The sequence below is a fragment of the Oncorhynchus mykiss genome, chromosome 22 (assembly GCF_057628025.1).
Source record: "Oncorhynchus mykiss isolate SJ-2025 chromosome 22, ASM5762802v1, whole genome shotgun sequence".
NCBI lineage: Eukaryota > Metazoa > Chordata > Actinopteri > Salmoniformes > Salmonidae > Oncorhynchus > Oncorhynchus mykiss.
This window is the reverse complement of record NC_143043.1, coordinates 10,048,043-10,068,799: the sequence shown is the minus strand read 5'-3', so window position 1 is coordinate 10,068,799 and position 20,757 is coordinate 10,048,043. Positions and strand designations below refer to the sequence as shown.

Below are 20,757 nucleotides of genomic sequence, written 5' to 3'. Positions count from 1 at the left end.
GCTCAGGCGGGAGTTGGGCAAACCTCACAGTATAGAGAAGGCTGACTTATTTAATTAAAATGTTCCTACCAGGATCACTGTTTATCTGGAAGAAGGAGAGGAGGGAGAGGGAGAAGGGATGGAGAGTGCCTGGGAGGGTTGGAGAAGGTTGGGGTGGTGGTGGTGATGGGGGGGTAAGAGGATGTTATTCACAAAAGGTAGCATCTCAGACATCCACGTGTTGGTCAGCACCACAAGTAATGGATCACACACGGATGAGTCTGAAGCTGGCATGCACATTGAATTTCTAGGAAATGTTACCACACACTCATGCACGCACGCGTACACACAGTCCATAATTGGCTGACTGACTGGGAGAACGATGATGAGGCACACGCAGGAGAGAAAAAGGACATCTGCATCACAGTTAATTCAATCATCACTTTCTAATACCTCTCTCTTTCCTCTCTCATACAGCATGTGGTCTCCTCTCCAGCTCCCATCAACCCCCAGGAGAAGATGAAGGGAGCTTTGAGTCTCTCAGGCGGAAGGTAAGGAAGAGAGAGATTAAGGAGGAGAGACGTGGAGAGGAGAGGATTATGTCATATCAGAAGTGTTCCCTTGATGTACCTTCATACAGGAACAGTTGAACAGTGTTCACTTTTATTATGTCCCCCTCTTCAAAATGGAGATCAAAATTTGAATCCGGAATCATTACAGATATGTGTGAGACTCATAGGCTGCGCGTGGTTATCACTGATACATGTGTCAAGATGTGCTATTTCAAGGGAGTCCCTTTCTGCAGTGCCTCCCATAGTTTTACTGATCTCCATATCAAAGGTTCCTGTGTTTAATGATCATAATATGTGTGTATGTACATGCTTGTGTGCCTGCCTGCCTCTGTGCGTGCTGTGTGTGTGTCCACACATCTACCTTGTCTCTGTCTGTGTCCACACATCTACCTTGTCTCTGTCTGTGTGTCCACACATCTACCTTGTCTCTGTGTGTGTGTCCACACATCTATCTTGTCTGTGTGTGTGTGTCCACACATCTACCTTGTCTCTGTGTGTGTCCACACATCTACTTTGTCTCTGTGTGTGTGTCACCATTCGATTACATCCACTGCTATCACTAACAGGATTAGCTGAATGGAAGGCAGAAGTCTATCATTGCTTATTGATCCACTCCGATCCCCATCAGAGGACAGATATTCTCTGGGGAACACACACTCACACACACACTGGGGATTGTCAGCTCCCAGCTCAGGTATTACATTGTAGGAGATTGCTGAAGTGTCAAATGAGACACCTATCTCTCCCTATCAGGATAGAGTCAAATAAGTCAAAGACGATCCTGGCCCACCTCCCATCCTTCTTGGAAATACAATTAACTCCCTCTACATGTCAAACGGTCCTGGATCAATAACTAATCCATTGATCAGTCCGTCAATAATGCTGAGCAACAGTTGATGGGGACTCTCTCTGTCTCTCTTCCACCTTTCAAATCAAGGCGTTTTTAGCCAACGTCAGTATCCCAACAACATTTAGCTAACTTTTCTTAATATCTGAAAGATATTTCCAGCAACAAAGCATGTACTTTTATTTCCTAATGTAATGTATTTAGAAGTCCCACCAACCGACCTAGTCATGATTGTGGTAATGCATTTAGAAGTCCTGACAACCAACCTAGTCATGATTGGGGTAATGCATTTAGAAGTCCTGACAACCAACCTAGTCATGATTGGGGTAATGTATGTAGAAGTCCCGCCAACCGACCTAGTCATGATTGTGGTAATGTATTTAGAAATCCCACCAACCGACCTAGTCATGATTGTGGTAATGCATTTAGAAGTCCCGCCAACCGACCTAGTCATGATTGTGGTAATGTATTTAGAAATCCCACCAACCGACCTAGTCATGATTGTGGTAATGCATTTAGAAGTCCTGCCAACCGACCTAGTCATGATTGTGGTAATGCATTTAGAAGTCCTGCCAACCGACCTAGTCATGATTGTGGTAATGCATTTAGAAGTCCTGCCAACCGACCTAGTCATGATTGTGGTAATGCATTTAGAAGTCCTGCCAACTCCTCAGTATAAACGTCACCTTACATCTTACCGTCTTTGGCACAAATTAATTCATGAACATTCTATTGTTGTTGTCTGACATCAAACTTATCCTTGTCATTATGGCAAGTATAAACCTGATATGAACACCAAAAGTACAGTCTGCGTGACATCGAAGCAGCCTTGTCCAAATGGCAATGTTACCTGCTCTATTTCTTTCACCCCAAAAAAACAAACTGTTTTAAAATGTATTTACAATATGTCAATCTAGCAAGCCAGGCAACTAAAAGCCACTTCCTCCAGACAATGTTTTGGTTGGTTTCTAACGTTAGCTTGTTAGCTATCTAGCTGCAATAGCCAGCTCATATAATTAACAGAACATATCTGACTACGTTTTGGGTTTACCTTTAGCCATTATTTGATTCACCGAAACAAGAAAATGAACACAGTGCAAGGTCATTATTTACAAATTATTTACAAGTAGGTGAGAGTGGGGTAAGTTGAGCCACCCTTGTTTTTTGGACACTACAGTATACACAAAATGTATAATTATTCAAATGCTTAGGAAGAGGTCATCATTTAATTGAGTCTGTCAAGTTAAGTCACAAGAAAATATTTTCAATAAGTCCAAATTAATTTATTGACCTAATTGATTTATTGTGTTAGAGGTTTCATGATGCTTGTATCTAAACCAAAGTAGATCATTTAAAGATTGTTCTATACATCAGTTGGGGTCTCTAGAAGTTTCAATATGAGGTCCTAAACCTAACATAAAAGTGCATCATTGTAGCTGTTTTGGGCTAATATAGTCAAAATGTTTGCTATGGCCATTGGTTAAGCTATTGGTTGAGCCAATGGCAAGTTGAGCAAATGTATTTATTTTTCTTCCCAGGTGTAATTCAAGGCATTTTCACTGGGATATGAGGTAACAGCAGGGCCTGGGCCATGTGTTTTAAAAAAAGTACAAATTGTTTGTTAGTTGTGAAGCTAGTGTTAAAAGATGTTTAAAATGATTAAAATACAAAAAAGTGAGTGTGATTGTGTTGAATTGTGTTTGGGGAATAAAGATGGACATGGTTTCATAAAGGTAGTGGCAATATTTAATTCAGTACATAAATATGTAGGGGGCTTAATTTACCCCATACCCAGGGTAAATTGTGCCGAGAGGCCAGCTATATTTTTCAAAAATGTCATGTTTACATGAATTCTGATTATTTCCAGGGATACACAACATCCTGAAATATATGTAGATAGTTTTGTTAGAAAAAATACCCTATTTCCCTTGACGGAGTGATGCTGAATGTAAAACGTTGTTTAACTTACCCCACTCCCCCCCTATGCCAAGCTGCTAACATACTGTTGTGAATGTGATGAAATGAAAGCAGGGCATTTCTGTCAGATTTAGCTTGCTCTCACATCAGGTTACCATGACAACGGTTGCAACAACGGGGTCAAAGTTGAATGTCTCTTGCTCAGTTGCAGCAAGCAATGGCAATATAAAAGGTGAATGCCGACAAGAATGTGGGAAAAAATTGTCTGTTTGGAATGGGAATCATACAAACATTGCCCAATGCTTTTTTCAGGCAACATACCGCTAATCTTATGTGAATTAGGTATCTCGCTCCAACCTCTTAACACAGTGAATAAATCAACGGTTACCAGGGAGAGGGGGAGAAGAGAAGAGGGGTAGAGTGGGGAGATTGGGAGAAGCACAATGACGCCATTGGTTAAACCAATTGAGACAGACTCAAAATTAAGACAGAATTCACACGACAATCAATATTCTACACTTACACATCTCCATATTTTATATATTGTCTATACAGTGTAGGACTTTTAGCAACCTAAAAGACCAACCTTGGTAAGAGGTAGGACAGTGATGGGCCTATTAGTTGGAAAGATCAAGCTCGCTTACACATAATTTGAGTTCATTTGTTGACTGCTGCCATCTTCCTTTCTTCAGCAATGATGTCCTACCATAATTCCCTCCCGTCAGCCGAGTCTGTGTGAGCTGTGTACTGTACGAACAATGGGAACATCAAGAGGGCAGAGATAGATAGAAAGAAAAAGAGGAGGTGCGGGATGATGGAGAGAGAGAGAGAGATAAAGTGAGTGTTCTAGAAAGAGAAAGAGAGGATAATAATCTGTGCATTAGCTGACAGCAGCTCGCGCTCCGTGACTCAGGTGTCAGAGGGGTGAAAGAGGGGGCCGATGCAAATGAGAGAAATTAATAACACAGTTGGCTGTTGAGAAAGAGACACATACTGTACGAGGCGAAGCCTCAACGTGTTCCTCTGGATGCAGCCGTGACAAGACCAGAAGAATTAGTCCAATTAAAATGTGTAATTGCTTCGCTAATTCCCCCTGTTAATTTCTCTCTGGGTGCGCAGAGGGGTGATAGCATAATAGGCAGAGCATTTTTAACCCCTCGCCTCTCCCTCCTGTCTTCTCTCTCTCTCTCTCTCTCTTTCTCTCTTTGAATAGCTCCTCTCTGCCCCCCATGCCCATCTGTACCCCCAACCGATTTCTCTATGGAGTCTCCAAACGTCTCCTTTTGTCTTGTCCTTCTCAGAGTAGGTTGTTACCAGACTGCTTCATTTAACCCTTTCCTGCAGTCAATGACCAAAAGCACCCTCTTTGGCCTCATGGGTGGAATGTAATTAATATTCTTCACAAACATTTAATAAAAACAATGAAAATCCTGTGTTTCTATTTCAAACAGTTTTGTCATATTTCAGTCTTCTGTGATGTATATAAAGTGTAATATTGGGATGCTAACTCAAAATATAATACATTTCAACTCTATATCTGACATGGTACAGGTGTCTTCTTTTTTTAAGCCCATAACCGTGTGTGAGGTGTATACTTTTGTTTCAAAGTAGATTTGTTCAAGACGACAAAGAACACCATGTGTGACCCTGATTTAGCCCACTGCAGTAAGGAAAGGAAAGGAAAGGAAAGCCGCAGAGAAAGAGACAATACAGTTAGTGAACCAGTAGTGTAGCCTAGTAATGATTTAGACATTTTGGTGGGATTTCAATAGATATATTTATTAGAGTGTGAATAATTGAAACAGAATTTATCTTGACTCCGCCTGAAAGGCAGAATGTGCTTTCAACTTTCAGGAAATATAACCGAAACATGACATTCCGACACGGTGATTTGAGAGACAAACAAGACAAGTGGGTTTCCATTGTTGTTGGTTGAGGAGAAACTTGCCACTATGTAGTATGTCCTTGAGAATGAAGCTTTTAGCAACTCACCTTTCATCGTTGCTTACTGTGGCTATGCCTTACAAAAAATACACGTAAAATTTGCAATTTGACATGTGAAAAATGCATTTTCAAATGTGAAATTGCTGTTTGCACATGTCGAGCTTAAACTCACATGTGGAACCATATTTTCACATGTATTCAATTTAGAGTTTCCATGTTAACACCACCTTTTCACATGAGGAAAAAACATGTTTTCAACTCATGTGAATTGCAGTTGCACGTGTGAAATTTGCAGTTTCACATGTTAAAAACTTTCTTGTGAAAATGTCACGTTCACATATGGAATTGCATTTTCACATGTTGACAACTATCACTTGTGAAGATCATATTTGCAGTTTCACATGTAGTACCAGTCAAAGGATTGGACACACTTACTCCTTCAAGGGTTTTTCTTTATGTCTTTACTATTCTCTACATTGTAGAATAATAGTGAAGACATCAAAACTATAAAATAACACATATGGAATCATGTAGTAACCAAAAAGTGTCAAACAAATCAAAATATATGTTAGATTCCTCAAAGTAGCCACCCTTTGCCTTGATGATAGCTTTGCACACTCTTGGCATTCTCTCAACCAGCTTCATGAGGAATGCTTATACAACAGTCTTGAAGGAGTTCCCACATATGCTGAGCACTTGTTGGCTGTTTTTCCTTCACTCTGCAGTCCAACTCATCCCAAACCATCTCAATTGGGTTGAGGTCGGGTGATTGTGGAGGCCAGGTCATCTGATGCAGCACTCCATCACTCTCCTTCTTGGTCAAATAGCCCTTACACAGCCTGGAGGTGTGTTTTGGGTCATTGTTCTGTTGAAAAACAAATGATAGTCCCACTAAGCACAAATCAGATGGGCTGGCACATCGCTGCAGAATGCTGTGGTAGCCATGCTGGTTAAATGTGCCTTGAATTCTAAATAAATCACAACAGTGTCACCAGCAAAGCAACCCCACAACATCACACCTCCTCCTCCATGCTTCACGGTGGGACCCACACATTCAGAGATGATCCATTCACCTATTCTGCATTCCGCAGTGACTGACCTTCATGTCTTAAAGTAATGAAGTAATGATCGACTATTGTTTCTCTTTGCTTATTTGAGCTGTTCTTGCCAGTTTACCAAATAGGGCTATCTTCTGTATACCACCCCTACCTTGTCACAACACAACTGAAAGGAAAGACATTCCACAAATTAACTTTTAACAAGGCACACCTGTTAATTGAAATGCATTCCAGGTGACTACCTCATGAAGCTGGTTGAGAGAATGCCAAGAGTGAGCGAAGCTGTCATCAAGGCAAAGGGTGGCTACTTTGAGGAATCTCAAATATAAAATATATTTAGATTTATTTTAACACTTTCTTGGTTACTATGTGATTCCATATGTTATTTCATAGATGTCTTGTGTTATTTTCATAGATGTCTTGACTATTGTTCTACAATGTAGAAAATAGTAAAGAATAAAGAAAAACACTTGAATGAGTAGGTCTGTCCAAACACCTGACTGGCACTGTAAAATAAACTAACTTTCACATGTGGCATTGCAAGCTCACATGTGGTGTAGAGATAGTGTTATTCTCCTCACACGCGAACAGGTGGTGTTAGCATGTTGCAGTAGCAATGTTTCCCCATATGAAAAGCTCATTCTGTAATGCCATTCTGTAAAAAGGTAACTTAGCCTACCTGAGTATAATAATTCAAGTGCATTAAAAAAGAATAATGTATTTTTCTGAGCCATCCATTCAGTGTTACTGCTGCAGATGCACATTGGTCATTGACCAATGGAAGAAGCCCAGGGAAAAGAACAGAGAAGATATAGCACTCTGTGTCTCCTCATTTATCATGTTTAACACGTTACAATTAGCGCTGTCGGAGCTAATCAGTTAAACTCAGGTTAACTTTCAATTTTTCTTTGCGTTGTCTGAAAGTGTTCGAAATACTCTGAAAACGACTGAAATACAGCATCTATACACCTAAAAACAACGTGATATCAAAAGTTGACTTTGAAGGTTAAAGAAAGTGTTTATACATTTACCTGATTTTGCTAAATCAAGATGCCAATATTCTTGTAATGCTTTTTGTAATAAAAAATCATAAATTACAGCTCAATTTGAGCAAATTATGAAGCTGCGATTAGTTGTGATTAATCATAGCAAATCCTGCGATAAACTCAATTACATTTAAAAAAAATAAGTTGACAGCCCTAGTTGACATTAAAATGTGAAAATACACACGTGAAAGTGTAGTGGACATGAGCAGATTATGGTTGCTTATGGTCACGTGATCAGGTAGCCCCGACTGGGACTTTAAAATGAGTGTTGGTCCTCTTGGGGGACCCGGGTTCTAATTCTGCTAGTTACAAAAACACGTCAAATGTTGAGAAACCACATCTGAATCATGTGAAAAATTCACGTGATACTTAACATGTGTCCGATAACCATTTGTTCTGTGAATGTTTTTAAAGTCAGTATAATTTTTTACATTTTCAATTTTTCACGTGATTTGTCCACACGTGTGTTCACAGGTGTCCAGAAACCATGTTTTTTCATGTTCTTTTCACTACATTTTTTCATGTGTTTTTTTTGTAAGGGTGTGTGCATATGTGTGCTGTCTGTCTGCCTGTCTGGTACCATGGTGTAAAACATAAACCACAGCACAGTATATCAACAGGTGCTATCCTTTCATAAGACCAACCTAACGGCCAACAGCACTTGAAATCTGTCAGTCATCTCTGCCAATCCAAGAACCCTGTCACGTCTACTTCCGCTCCTCCCCTCCGGCGTTCGACATCGCCGGTTGACTAGTGCGCCGGCACTCTCATTGCTTCTCTCCCTCCCTCAGTGAACACTTTGGATCAGAGCCTGAACCCATGGAGGTAGGGGTCACACGCCTCCCCGCGGTGGCGCGACGCACGCAGATAGAGACAGCTGGGGCTCTGTCTCTATTGTGGTGGGCTCCACAATAAGGAGGGCTCCAGCTCTAGCAGTAATCGACACGTCCCAACTCAGGATCCACGAGAGCAGAGGGACAGTCATGTGATCTTCCAACTCCTGGGGCAGGTGTGAGTGTCCCCTCTTCATCACTTCCAGCCAAACCCTTTTTGGTGGTGATCACACTAGTTGACTGTCCCTCATGTCCTGTTTCTACAGCATTAGTGGATTCCGGTGCCGTGGGGAACTTTATTGACCAGACCCTTGCCTCCTCTCTCAACATCACCTCATACCTGCTCTCCTCTCCTTTCCCGGTTCAAGCTGTCGATAAATGGCCATTAGGTTCCGGGACCATCAAACACATCACCAAACTACTCACCCTCACCGTGGAGTCCATCCATCAGGAGAACATCCCCTTATTCATCACCTTGGCCTCCCTTGGCTTCAACGCCACAACCCCACCGTCTCATGGTCAAGGATGAAAATCACAGAATGGGCTTCCCGAATGCCGGAGGACCTGCTTCTCCGTCCCCTGTGGTTCCACGTCGGTTGAGAGTCCTGTGGTTGCCCTTCAGCCTAACATCATGGAGTGATACCAGGGTCTGTGGGAGGTATTTTCCAAAACCTGCGCCTCCCATCTCCCTCCTCATTGCCCCTGGGACTGTGCCATCGACCAGCTTGCAGGCTCTGCGCCCCCTGCGCAGACGCATCTACCCTCTATCGGTGGCTGAAACCCAGGCCATGGAGGATTACATCCATGAGGCGCTCCAACAAGGTTTCATCTGCATGACCACTTCTCCTGCGTCTGCAGGCTTCTTCTTCGTGGAGGGTTACTCCCATGTATTAATTACAGAGGACTCAATGAAATCCCCACCAAGTACTTTTACCTTCTCCCGTTGGTGCCGGCAGCCATCGAACAGCTCCTCTGGCCATGTTTTTTACCAAGTTGGACCTGCGGAGTGTATACAATCTCATCCCCATCCAGGAGGGGGATGAATGGAAGACAGGTTTTAGCATGATGTCTGGTCACTACGAGTATTTGGTGATGCCTTATGGATTAGCCAATGCTCCGTCAGTGTTCCAGGCATTCGTCAACGAGCCATTCTGGGACATGCTCGGACGCCAGGTGTTCGTGTATATCGAGGACATCCTGGTCTACTCGGCTACCATGGAGGATCACATCGCTCACGTCCGAGTAGTGCTGGAACGCCTCCTGGGTAACCAACTGTTTGCCAACGTTGAGAAGTGCCAGTTTTCTCAGGAGGCTGTCTCCTTCCTTGGCTACCAAATCAGCCTGTCAAGGAGTGAAGATGGTGCACCTGCGCTTCATCATTAAGCACACCTGGACTTCATTATCTCCCCTTTATCTGGCACTCCCTTCGGTTCTTTCCCCAGACTGTATTGTTTCTGTTGTTCATGTCTAGATGCTGCTTCGTAAGAAGCATTTCAAGGTCCTGGAGTGGCCTAGCCAGTCTCCAGATCTCAACCCCATAGAAAATCTTTGGAGGGAGTTGAAAGTCCGTGTTGCCCAGCAACAGCCCCAAAACATCACTGCTCTAGAGGAGATCTGCATGGAGGAATGGGCCAAAATACCAGCAACAGTGTGTGAAAACCTTGTGAAGACTTACAGAAAACGTTTGACCCCTGTCATTGCCAACAAAGGGTATATAACAAAGTATTGAGATTAACTTTTGTTATTGACCAAATACTTATTTTCCACCATAATTTGCAAATAAATTCATTAAAAATCCTACAATGTGATTTTCTGGATTTTTTTCTCATTTTGTCCATCATAGTTGAAGTGTACCTATGATGAAAATTACAGGCCTCTCTTATCTTTTTAAGTGGGAGAACTTGCACAATTGGTGGCTGACTAAATACTTTTTTGCCCCACTGTATATATAACATAAAAAAGTATTATTATTTTTATATATATATATATATATATATATATATATATATATATATATATATATATATATATATATATATATATATATATACACACACATACACACACAGCTAATACTCCACTCATATGCAGAGTGGAGAAGCCCTATGCACCATAAACATGTCTACTCGTGGAGTAACTCCCTGTCAGAGAGACTGATTAGAGGGTTTTACCAGAGGCCCTTGGCCAATGGGAGGTCAGGTGTGAGGGCTTAGGGGTTAGAGGGAGAGACAGTGAAGTTGCAGACATGAAGATACAACTTGAACCACAAAGTAAGGCATTCATTTATCTGATTGGAAGGCACCCTTATAGTCAGCAATGTAAATGTTAACTCTCTTACTCTCTCTCTCTTTCAAGAGCGTTCAGTGCACTCTTAGAAAGAAAGGTGCTATCTAGAACTTAAAAGGGTTCTTCAGCTGTCCCCATAGGATGACCCTTTGAAGAACCCTTTTGGTTCCAGGTAGAAACCTTTTGGGTTTTGGGTTCTACTTGGAACCAAAAAGGGTAATACCTGGAACCATAAAGGGTTCTCATATGGGGACCACCGAATAACCCTATCCATCTCTTTCCAGGTGCTAGAGACAGAATATTCAAAGGGCCTCCAGAGCCTTCAGACCAACTACTCTCCAGAGCCTTCAGACCAACTACTCTCCAGAGCCTTCAAACCAACTACTCTTCAGAGCCTTCAGACCAACTACTCTCCAGAGCCTTCAGACCAACTACTCTCCAGAGCCTTCAGACCAACTACTCTCCAGAGCCTTCAAACCAACTACTCTTCAGAGCCTTCAGACCAACTACTCTCCAGAGCCTTCAGACCAACTACTCTCCAGAGCCTTCAGACCAACTACTCTCCAGAGCCTTCAGACCAACTACTCTTCAGAGCCTTCAGACCAACTACTCTCCAGAGCCTTCAGACCAACTACTCTCCAGAGCCTTCAGACTAACTACTCTTCAGAGCCTTCAGACCAACTACTCTTCAGAGCCTTCAGACCAACTACTCTCCAGAGCCTTCAGACCAACTAGCTCCTGAATCGCTAGCTAGACATGTAACCCTTTGGGAGAGAAACAAAGGGGCAAAGGCATATACGGTTTGTCATTGCACTCATTTCTTTATTTTTTAACATTTATATACTCTACTCTTGTATATGAAACCGTGAGAGAAGCACTGATGGTCACAGAACTATTTTTGGGGGGGCGATCTTGTTGTTTTTGTGATGGTTTTCAGACCAACTACTCTCCACAGCCTTCAGACCAACTACTCTCCAGAGCCTTCAGACCAACTATTCTCCAGAGCTTTCAGACCAACTACCCTCCAGAGCCTTCAGACCAAGTACTCTCCAGAGCCTTCAGACCAACTACTCTCCAGAGTCTTCAGACTAACTACTCTCCAGAGCCTTCAGACCAACTACTCTTCAGAGCCTTCAGACCTACTCTCCAGAGCCTTCAGAGCAACTACTCTCCAGAGCCTTCAGACCAACTACTCTACAGAGCCTTCAGACCAACTACTCTACAGAGCCTTCAGACCAACTACTCTCCAGAGCCTTCAGACCAACTACTCTCCAGAGCCTTCAGACCAACTACTCCTCAGAGCCTTCAGACCAACTACTCTCCAGAGCCTTCAGACCAACTACTCTCCAGAGCCTTCAGACCAACTACTCTCCAGAGCCTTCAGACCAACTACTCTCCGGAGCCTTCAGACCAACTACTCTCCAGAGCCTTCAGACTAACTACTCTCCAGAGCCTTCAGACCAACTACTCTCCAGAGCCTTCAGACCAACTACTCTCCGGAGCCTTCAGACCAACTACTCCTCAGAGCCTTCAGACCAACTACTCTCCAGAGCCTTCAGACCAACTACTCCTCAGAGCCTTCAGACCAACTACTCTCCAGAGCCTTCAGACCAACTACTCTCCAGAGCCTTCAGACCAACTACTCTCCAGAGCCTTCAGACCAACTACTCTCCGGAGCCTTCAGACTAACTACTCTACAGAGCCTTCAGACCAACTACTCTCCAGAGCCTTCAGACCAACTACTCTCCGGAGCCTTCAGACTAACTACTCTACAGAGCCTTAAGACCAACTACTCTCCAGAGTCTTCAGACCAACTACTCTCCGGAGCCTTCAGACTAACTACTCTCCAGAGCCTTCAGACCAACTACTCTCCGGAGCCTTCAGACTAACTACTCTCCAGAGCCTTCAGACCAACTACTCTCCGGAGCCTTCAGACTAACTACTCTACAGAGCCTTAAGACCAACTACTCTCCAGAGCCTTCAGACCAACTACTCTCCGGAGCCTTCAGACTAACTACTCTCCAGAGCCTTCAGACCAACTACTCTCCGGAGCCTTCAGACTAACTACTCTCCGGAGCCTTCAGACTAACTACTCTCCGGAGCCTTCAGACCAACTACTCTCCGGAGCCTTCAGACTAACTACTCTACAGAGCACAGAGAAGTAACCTCCACTGGTGGAAATATACTTTATTCACTATGTAACCCTTCACTGTGGCTGTCTGTCTGTTTGATGGCATATAGCATATTATCCAGGGCCACTGGTTGGATTTACTGTACTCACTCCAAAACACATGCAACCTTCTCCCTGTAAAAGTCTCCCAGACTTGTATAAAAAGGAACGTGTCCATCCCTCTGTTCCCAGCTGATTCTGCTGGGCCATGGAACTCTAGAGCAGCACATCAAAAAACCTGCCACCCTGTTGCCAGCTATCGACGGTTCCCCGAGGAAAGATGCAACTGTCAAGGCTTTAAATGGTCAAATTTGGGGGATGACCACCAAATTCAATAAAGTTTTGCAGAAACTACAATAATTGTTTCTTAGCCTGTTCTCATTTTTACTAACTACTATGGTAACTTAAACATCTGGCAACATGCAGACTTTATCCATCAAGACAATACTTATGATTTGTAAGGGCTAAAATCAATGAATACATTTCTATTCATGTATAAAGGACATCACATAGGTGTGCCAACTAAAATATATATCCCAGACAAGACTGAAGAATAGGACAAATAGGCTGAGTTTAGACAGACAGCTCAAGTCTGCTCTTTTTTTTCACTAATTGGTCTTTTGACCAATCAGGTCAGCTCTGAAAAAGAGCTGATGTGAAAAGATCTGATTTGATTTGTCAAAAGACCAATTAGTGGAGAAAAGATTAGAATTGGGCTGCCTGTCTAAAGGCAGCCAGGGAATATAAGTCAGTTCTTGTGTTTGTAGCAGTTTCTATAAATTTGAGTGGTTACATACACTACATGCTAAATGGCTAAGAGACAGAGCTAAGGAGACTTTTGCTGTAATCAAAGGGAAGGTACCACTGAAGGCCTCAGTATTCAGGCAGGCAGCTTGAAGCACATGTGTGTCACCATCCAAGCCACAGCTTGTCACAGCATGCAGTGGCCTGATAGGTAGATGACAATAAATATAGTATGTATGTTTCACCACCAAAGCAGTGTTGGCATTTACTGAACAATCTGGCCATTTTGTTATAAATGGGCAATTCAAATACAATATCCAGTTGATAAGCATTGACTATAATAGCTCTATGGTCCTGTGATGGTCTGGCAGCATGCTGCTCTTACTCCCTCTCCACTTGAAACGCAATAACAACAAAAACATGAATAACAATAAGCCTAGCCAGTCAGTAACTTGGTTAACTAGGCTAATTAAACACTAATGTACAGTGCATTCGGAAAGTATTCAGACCCTTCGACTTTGTCTCAAAACAAAGGGTCTGAATACTTATGTAAGTCATGTATTTCTGTTTGTATTTTTTTAATATAAATTAGCAAACATTTCTGAACCTGTTTTTGCTTTGTCATTACGGGGTATTGTGTGTCGATTGCTGAGTTAAAAAAAAAAAAAAAAAAAAAAAAAAAAAAAAAAAAATATATATATATATACACACTTTTAGAATCAGGCTGTAACGTAATAAAATGTGGGGAAAGTCAATGGGTCTGAATAGGTTCTGAAGGGACTGTAAATGTACACATCAGCCAAATGATACCCAACCAACTGTCTATTTGCAGTGAAATTATGAGGGGCATTTTTCTTGCCAAATTTTTCAGTCACCAATTAATCAATAAACAGGCAGTGGAATGAAGTAGTTTGACAAGTGTTCAAAAGTCAGTCATGACTCTTTAAAATATGGCAAGCAAATATATACAGTGCCTTGCGAAAGTATTCGGCCCCCTTGAACTTTGCGACCTTTTGCCACATTTCAGGCTTCAAACATAAAGATAAAAAACTGTATTTTTTTGTGAAGAATCAACAACAAGTGGGACACAATCATGAAGTGGAACGACATTTATTGAATATTTCAAACTTGTTTAACAAATCAAAAACTGAAAAATTGGGCGTGCAAAATTATTCAGCCCCTTTACTTTCAGTGCAGCAAACTCTCTCCATAAGTTCAGTGAGGATCTCTGAATGATCCAATGTTGACCTAAATGACTAATGATGATAAATACAATCCACCTGTGTGTAATCAAGTCTCCGTATAAATGCACCTGCACTGTGATAGTCTCAGAGGTCTGTTAAAAGCGCAGAGAGCATCATGAAGAACAAGGAACACACCAGGCAGGTCCGAGATACTGTTGTGAAGAAGTTTAAAGCCGGATTTGGATACAAAAAGATTTCCAAAAGCTTTAAACATCCCAAGGAGCACTGTGCAAGCGATAATATTGAAATGGAAGGAGTATCAGACCACTGCAAATCTACCAAGACCTGGCTGTCCCTCTAAACTTTCAGCTCATACAAGGAGAAGACTGGTCAGAGATGAAGCCAAGAGGCCCATGATCACTCTGGATGAACTGCAGAGATCTACAGCTGAGGTGGGAGACTCTGTCCATAGGACAACAATCAGTCGTATATTGCACAAATCTGGCCTTTATGGAAGAGTGGCAAGAAGAAAGCCATTTCTTAAAGATATCCATAAAAAGTGTTGTTAAAAGTTTGCCACAAGCCACCTGGGAGACACACCAAACATGTGGAAGAAGGTGCTCTGGTCAGATGAAACCAAAATTGAACTTTTTGGCAACAATGCAAAACGTTATGTTTGGCGTAAAAGCAACACATCTCATCACCCTGAACACACCATCCCCACTGTCAAACATGGTGGTGGCAGTATCATGGTTTGGGCCTGCTTTTCTTCAGCAGGGACAGGGAAGATGGTTAAAATTGATGGGAAGATGGATGGAGCCAAATACAGGACCATTCTGGAAGAAAACCTGATGGAGTCTGCAAAAGACCTGAGACTGGGACGGAGATTTGTCTTCCAACAAGACAATGATCCAAAACATAAAGCAAAATCTACAATGGAATGGTTCAAAAATAAACATATCCAGGTGTTAGAATGGCCAAGTCAAAGTCCAGACCTGAATCCAATCGAGAATCTGTGGAAAGAACTGAAAACTGCTGTTCACAAATGCTCTCCATCCAACCTCACTGAGCTCGAGCTGTTTTGCAAGGAGGAATGGGAAAACATTTCAGTTTCTCGATGTACAAAACTGATAGAGACATACCCCAAGCGACTTACAGCTGTAATCGCAGCAAAAGGTGGCGCTATAAAGTATTAACTTAAGGGGGCTGAATAATTTTGCACGCCCAATTTTTCAGTTTTTGATTTGTTAAAAAAGTTTGAAATATCCAATAAATGTCATTCCACTTCATGATTGTGTCCCACTTGTTGTTGATTCGTCACAAAAAAATACAATTTTATATCTTTATGTTTGACGCCTGAAATGTGGCAAAAGGTCGAAAGTTCAAGGGGGCCGAATACTTTCGCAAGGCACTGTAGAAGCCTAGCTAACATTAGCTACACTGCAGTGATGATGGTGGGAGTAGGCTAGCTAGCCTTCCCCCAGCAGTTTCAATATAGCTAGTTATGTAGCTAAATAATGGCATTCATAATCAAGTTTATCAATCAGTAGGTTAACTGGAAAATATCTTAGTTTTCCCCTTCCATCTAAAGCTGCCTGATAAAGCTAGCCAGTTGATAGTAAAGCTAGGATGAATGTCAGAGGCCAGCTAGCTTACGAAATAGCAGCTGTCAGTTTAATAGTTGGTCTGGAGTTTGTCTAAAATGTACCACTATATTTCACATGATAAGCAAACTACTGTCATGCCTTTTTACAAAAAAAAAATCTATGAACGCACATAAAAGAGATGTTACTTTCAAGTGGATTGTTTTGGTTTTATTTACCTCGTCCTCTCTTGCTAATGTGGGTAACTACTTCCTGAGATGTGATTGATGGAACAATCCAGTCAATCGTTAGGCGGCTGTGGTTTTGGCTGAGGGAACTGATTGGCCAGGAGTTAAAGGTCCTGCCCCCAGTGCGCAAATCACATGTGTACTTGAAAATCTCTGTCTACAAACCTACAAAAGTTTACGAATCTCTTGCTAACGTGACAACAGCGATAGAACTCCGAGAGCATACGATTCTAAATCTGCAAGTGTATTTTTGATTCAAGGCAGAATATTCATACTTGTAAAGACTCTGAAAATAAATTATACTAATTGAATGTATGCAAATGTCAAGTTACAAGTTTGCGACTGTTAAATCTTTCACACATCATGAATCAAGCTTCCGAAATTAAATTACACATTTGCGAATCGTACTTGCAACCCCGAACCTCAATGTTAGACCACAAAATGTAAAATACAAACTCCTATAGTTCTGTCATCATCATCATCCCATAGAATTACACCTCAATTATTTTTCTCATCCGTCAATCCATTGTTGAGTTGTGATTTGTCCTGGGTAGTAGGTAGAGTTGATCCTAGATTGAATGGAGGAACAGACACACACACACAGGCACATTTAGCTTGTTTTGTGTTATTTCCTACAATATTTGCTACAAGCATTTCCCATCACCTGCTTTAACATCTAACTTTTTGTATGCGACAAATAAACTTTGAATAAACTTTGATTTGACAAGGCACAGACATGCAGGCACAGACATGCACACACACACACAAAAAAAAATATATGTCAGTGTGTCTAGGCAGGCAGTCCATTGAATTCCTATCTGTCATGGTTAGTTACACGCCTGTCAGCTGCTCTCCCACTGCCCAGCAGTCTATCCCTGACCCCTGACCTGGAAGCATTATATCTAAATCACATTACATGCCTTGTTTGCTTTAACTTACCTTCTGAAGCCAGCAGAGTGAGACATCTGTCTGTCTTGCCCTGTTAGGGTTAACCCCCGACACGCCAACCAAAATTGCTTCTTTAGCTGATCTCATTTACTCTGTGTGTTGTGTGTGTGTGTGTGTGTGTGTGTGTGTGTGTGTGTGTGTGGGGGGGGGGGGGGTGTAGGTGAATGGGTTTGTTTGAGTGCTGAGGAGGTGATTAAAAACCTGATCTAAAGACAATATCATGCAGAATACGACAACAAAAAGAAGCTGGGATTCATTCTATTCAGTACTAATGAATGTGAGAGAGAAGCCTTCTGTTTGTTCATGTTTAGCCATTAAGTCTGGTGCCACGGCCTTGTTGCCTTTGTCAGCTGCAGATGTTCCCCACTGAAGAAGTGTCCTGCCTAGCAAATAACACCCTCATTAGCACAGCAGTGAGAGGTGTGTGTTCTTATGTGTGTGTATGTGTGTGTATGTGTCCTTGTGACAAGCGTCTCCATTCATACACTGAACATGTAATTCCAATACCCCAAAGAAAATTTAAATCTATAGCTTGTTTGAGGAAAGGGAGAAGAGGCATAAATGGAGGGAGAGAGGGAGAGCGGGAGGTAGAGAGAGGGAAAGGCAGATTGAGAGGGAGATGGAGAATGAGGGAAGGAGAGAGAATGGGAGAGGTGGAGGATACAGATAGGGAAGGAGGGATGAATGGAGATTGGCATTTTGTTCCCATCTTACTTTAAGACCCCTCAAGTTCCACTCAAAGCCCATATCCATCCACAGTATTTATTTCCACAGTGTGGTGTGTGTGTCTATAGGCAGTGGTGGAGTGTTACCTGGAGAAGTGGGTATACTCTAATTTTGCCTAAACTTCCACCAACGGCCTGCCGGGCGATGGAAAGGTGCCCTGTGTGAAACATTCTATGAGAAACAGTGGCACACTCTGAATGATCTAAAATGATAAATCGCATATTGGAGTTTCACAGTCAGGCCAACCCAAGCTGTACTGGGCTAGTAGGCTAATAGTGGGCTTACTATTGAAAATGATAGATTAGGCTGTCAACTGAGTCAGAAATTAGCCAATATTTTTTTATAGAAAAACAACAAAGTGGGTGTTCTAAATCCATAACAATGTTTAATCGACATCAGGAGACCACTTTTGACGTCTGGGAAAAATCTAAGAAATTTATATTTTTTTGTGTAGTTACCCTTTAATTTAAGTGTGAAGGCACCTGGCACTGTTGTTTGGTTATCAGTGTTTCTATAGCATAAGATGGAGTTTGCAAGAGCCTTTCCGTCTACCAGAGATGGCTAGGCCTATCATTAGCATCACTATATTTTTCCTGTTCTTTAAATGTTTGAAACCTGGATGTTTTACTTACATATGAGGCATGTTTCGCCTTGCTTCACAGTAGCCTATAGCCAAAATCCCACCATAGAAACTTGGAGGCTATTATTTTATAAAGACTTCCTCATGTGTGTTCTCCTGTTCTATTGGTTTTCTTTTAACGTTCTTTCATTGTCTAGCAGCCAAAAGCATTATCCTCGTCATATCAGCAACTCATTATAGTTGTTGCATCTTTAGATCTCCCCTCTTTCTACATTTCTGACATATATTTCTATCTCTGTCTCATGAAACCGCTCGCATGTGCGGTGCACCTTTTAGAATGGCGTTGGCTTTTCCACACAAATTGCGTTTTGGAACAGTCGTGCGCAGGTCTACCGCCGTGTGCACATTGCCGCGCCTAAAATGTGAAGAAAGTTCATCAACATTTTAAGCTCAACATTCTGATCTGTTCCATCAACCTTATTCATTGATGCAGTGGATACTCACTCCTTATTCGCGGGGAATAAGGAGTGAGTATCCACTCCACCACTGTGTATGTCTGTGTCTGTGTGTGTGTGTGTGTGTGCGTGTGTGTGTGTGTGTGTGTGTGTGTGCGTGTGTGTGTGTCTGTGCGTGCGTGTGTGTCTGTCTGTGTGTGTGTGTGTGTGTGTGTGTGTGTGTGTGTGTGTGCGTGTGTGTGTGTGTGTGTGTCTGTGTGTGTGTGTGTGTGTGCGTGTGTGTGTGTCTGTGTGTGCGTGTGTGTGTGTCTGTGTGTGTGTGTGTGTGCGTGTGTGTGTGTCTGTGTGTGTGTGTGTGTGTGTGTGTGTGTGTGTGCGTGCGTGCGTGTGTGCTTGCGTGCGTGCGTGCGTGTGTGTGTGTGTGTGCATATCTGTGTGAGTACCTTTGTATGATTACATGAGATCAAATACTATGCCAACTGCATTTTCTACTGGTGCCCTTTATTGGTGTTCCTGGATTAATGCAATAGAGTTCTGGTCTCAGTTGGTTCTAGTTCTGGTCTCAGTTAACTGCCACACAGAGAAACACTCTTGTATCCTTGCCAGCCCTGGTATTTACCATTGGTTTGGATTCCTTAATTCACCACGGAGGTATTCGGCCAGAGAATAGCTACCTATCTAGCTGTTTCTCCCCTGAGCATGTGGAAGGACACGTGTGACATGTATCAGATGGCCACCGGTGGAGAGATAAAATACCGCAATTAGAGGAGGAAGAGAAGGAAGATGAGGAAGATGAGCAGGAGGAAGGAAGTGTGGATGATGAGGGGAAGGAGTAGTGCAGGAGGAGATAGAAGAGGAGTAAGGAGATGAGTCAGCAGAGCAGTTACTTATTGACACCAGACCAGGGCGGTGGACCCTGAGAGAGGGTCAGAGATAGATGGATAGATAGATGGAGGGAAGGTTCTGCTGTAAAATGGCTTCTTTGTATGTCTGCTCTAAAACAAATTAGCTAGGAGATACTCGACCCCTGCCTACCAGCCTAGCCCCTGTCTCTGGTTCTGTGTTTGTATCGCAGTCTCTTTTTCTCTCTCTCACTCTCTCCCCTCACACCCACACACCATACACACACCTATACACACAGCTGTTAGCTCTCTCCTTTGTGGCATTCTCAGCCCAAGGACGCGTGCTATTCAGACTGCAGCCCTCTCAGAGCCCACGTCCAAACTGCTACTGCTGCTCCTGATGCCTTCAATTAGTGTTTAACTCATGAGAGGCAGCCACTCGGCGTTTCTCTGCACACACACACACACACACACACACACACACACACACACACACACACACGCACACACACGCACACACACACACACACACACACACACACACACACACACACACACACACACACACACACACATATACGGACACACACACACACACACACACACACACACACACACACACACACACACACACACACACACACACACACACACACACACACACACACACACACACAGAGAGGCATGTGCTGATGAGATTTTTTTCCTGTGCCTCTGACTCACAATAGACAGAGACCAGGGCTGGGCAGATCTCGAGATAATAGGGAGGCCTTCCTTCCAACAATTAATCTGCTC

General features: G+C 42.7%; 1 protein-coding gene and 1 long non-coding RNA gene across 2 annotated transcripts in view; one reads left to right on the top strand and one right to left on the bottom strand.

Annotated features, from left to right (window-relative positions):
* LOC149972793 (uncharacterized) overlaps nucleotides 1–20,757 on the bottom strand; it is a 548,532-nt gene that overhangs the window by 44,554 nt on the left and 483,221 nt on the right. The window lies entirely within an intron of this gene.
* On the top strand, nucleotides 414–13,012 carry LOC149972795 (uncharacterized). The gene is made up of 2 exons (XM_090215372.1): nucleotides 414–530; nucleotides 10,767–13,012. Exon 2 carries the CDS (start codon nucleotides 11,363–11,365, stop codon nucleotides 12,263–12,265), a length of 903 nt encoding a protein of 300 aa, XP_090071498.1. The 5' UTR covers nucleotides 414–530; nucleotides 10,767–11,362; the 3' UTR covers nucleotides 12,266–13,012.

Coding starts and splice junctions, on each gene's coding strand:
- LOC149972795 (XM_090215372.1), top strand. CDS start 11,363: ATGGTCACAGAACTATTTTTGGGGGGGCGATCTTGTTGTTTTTGTGAT.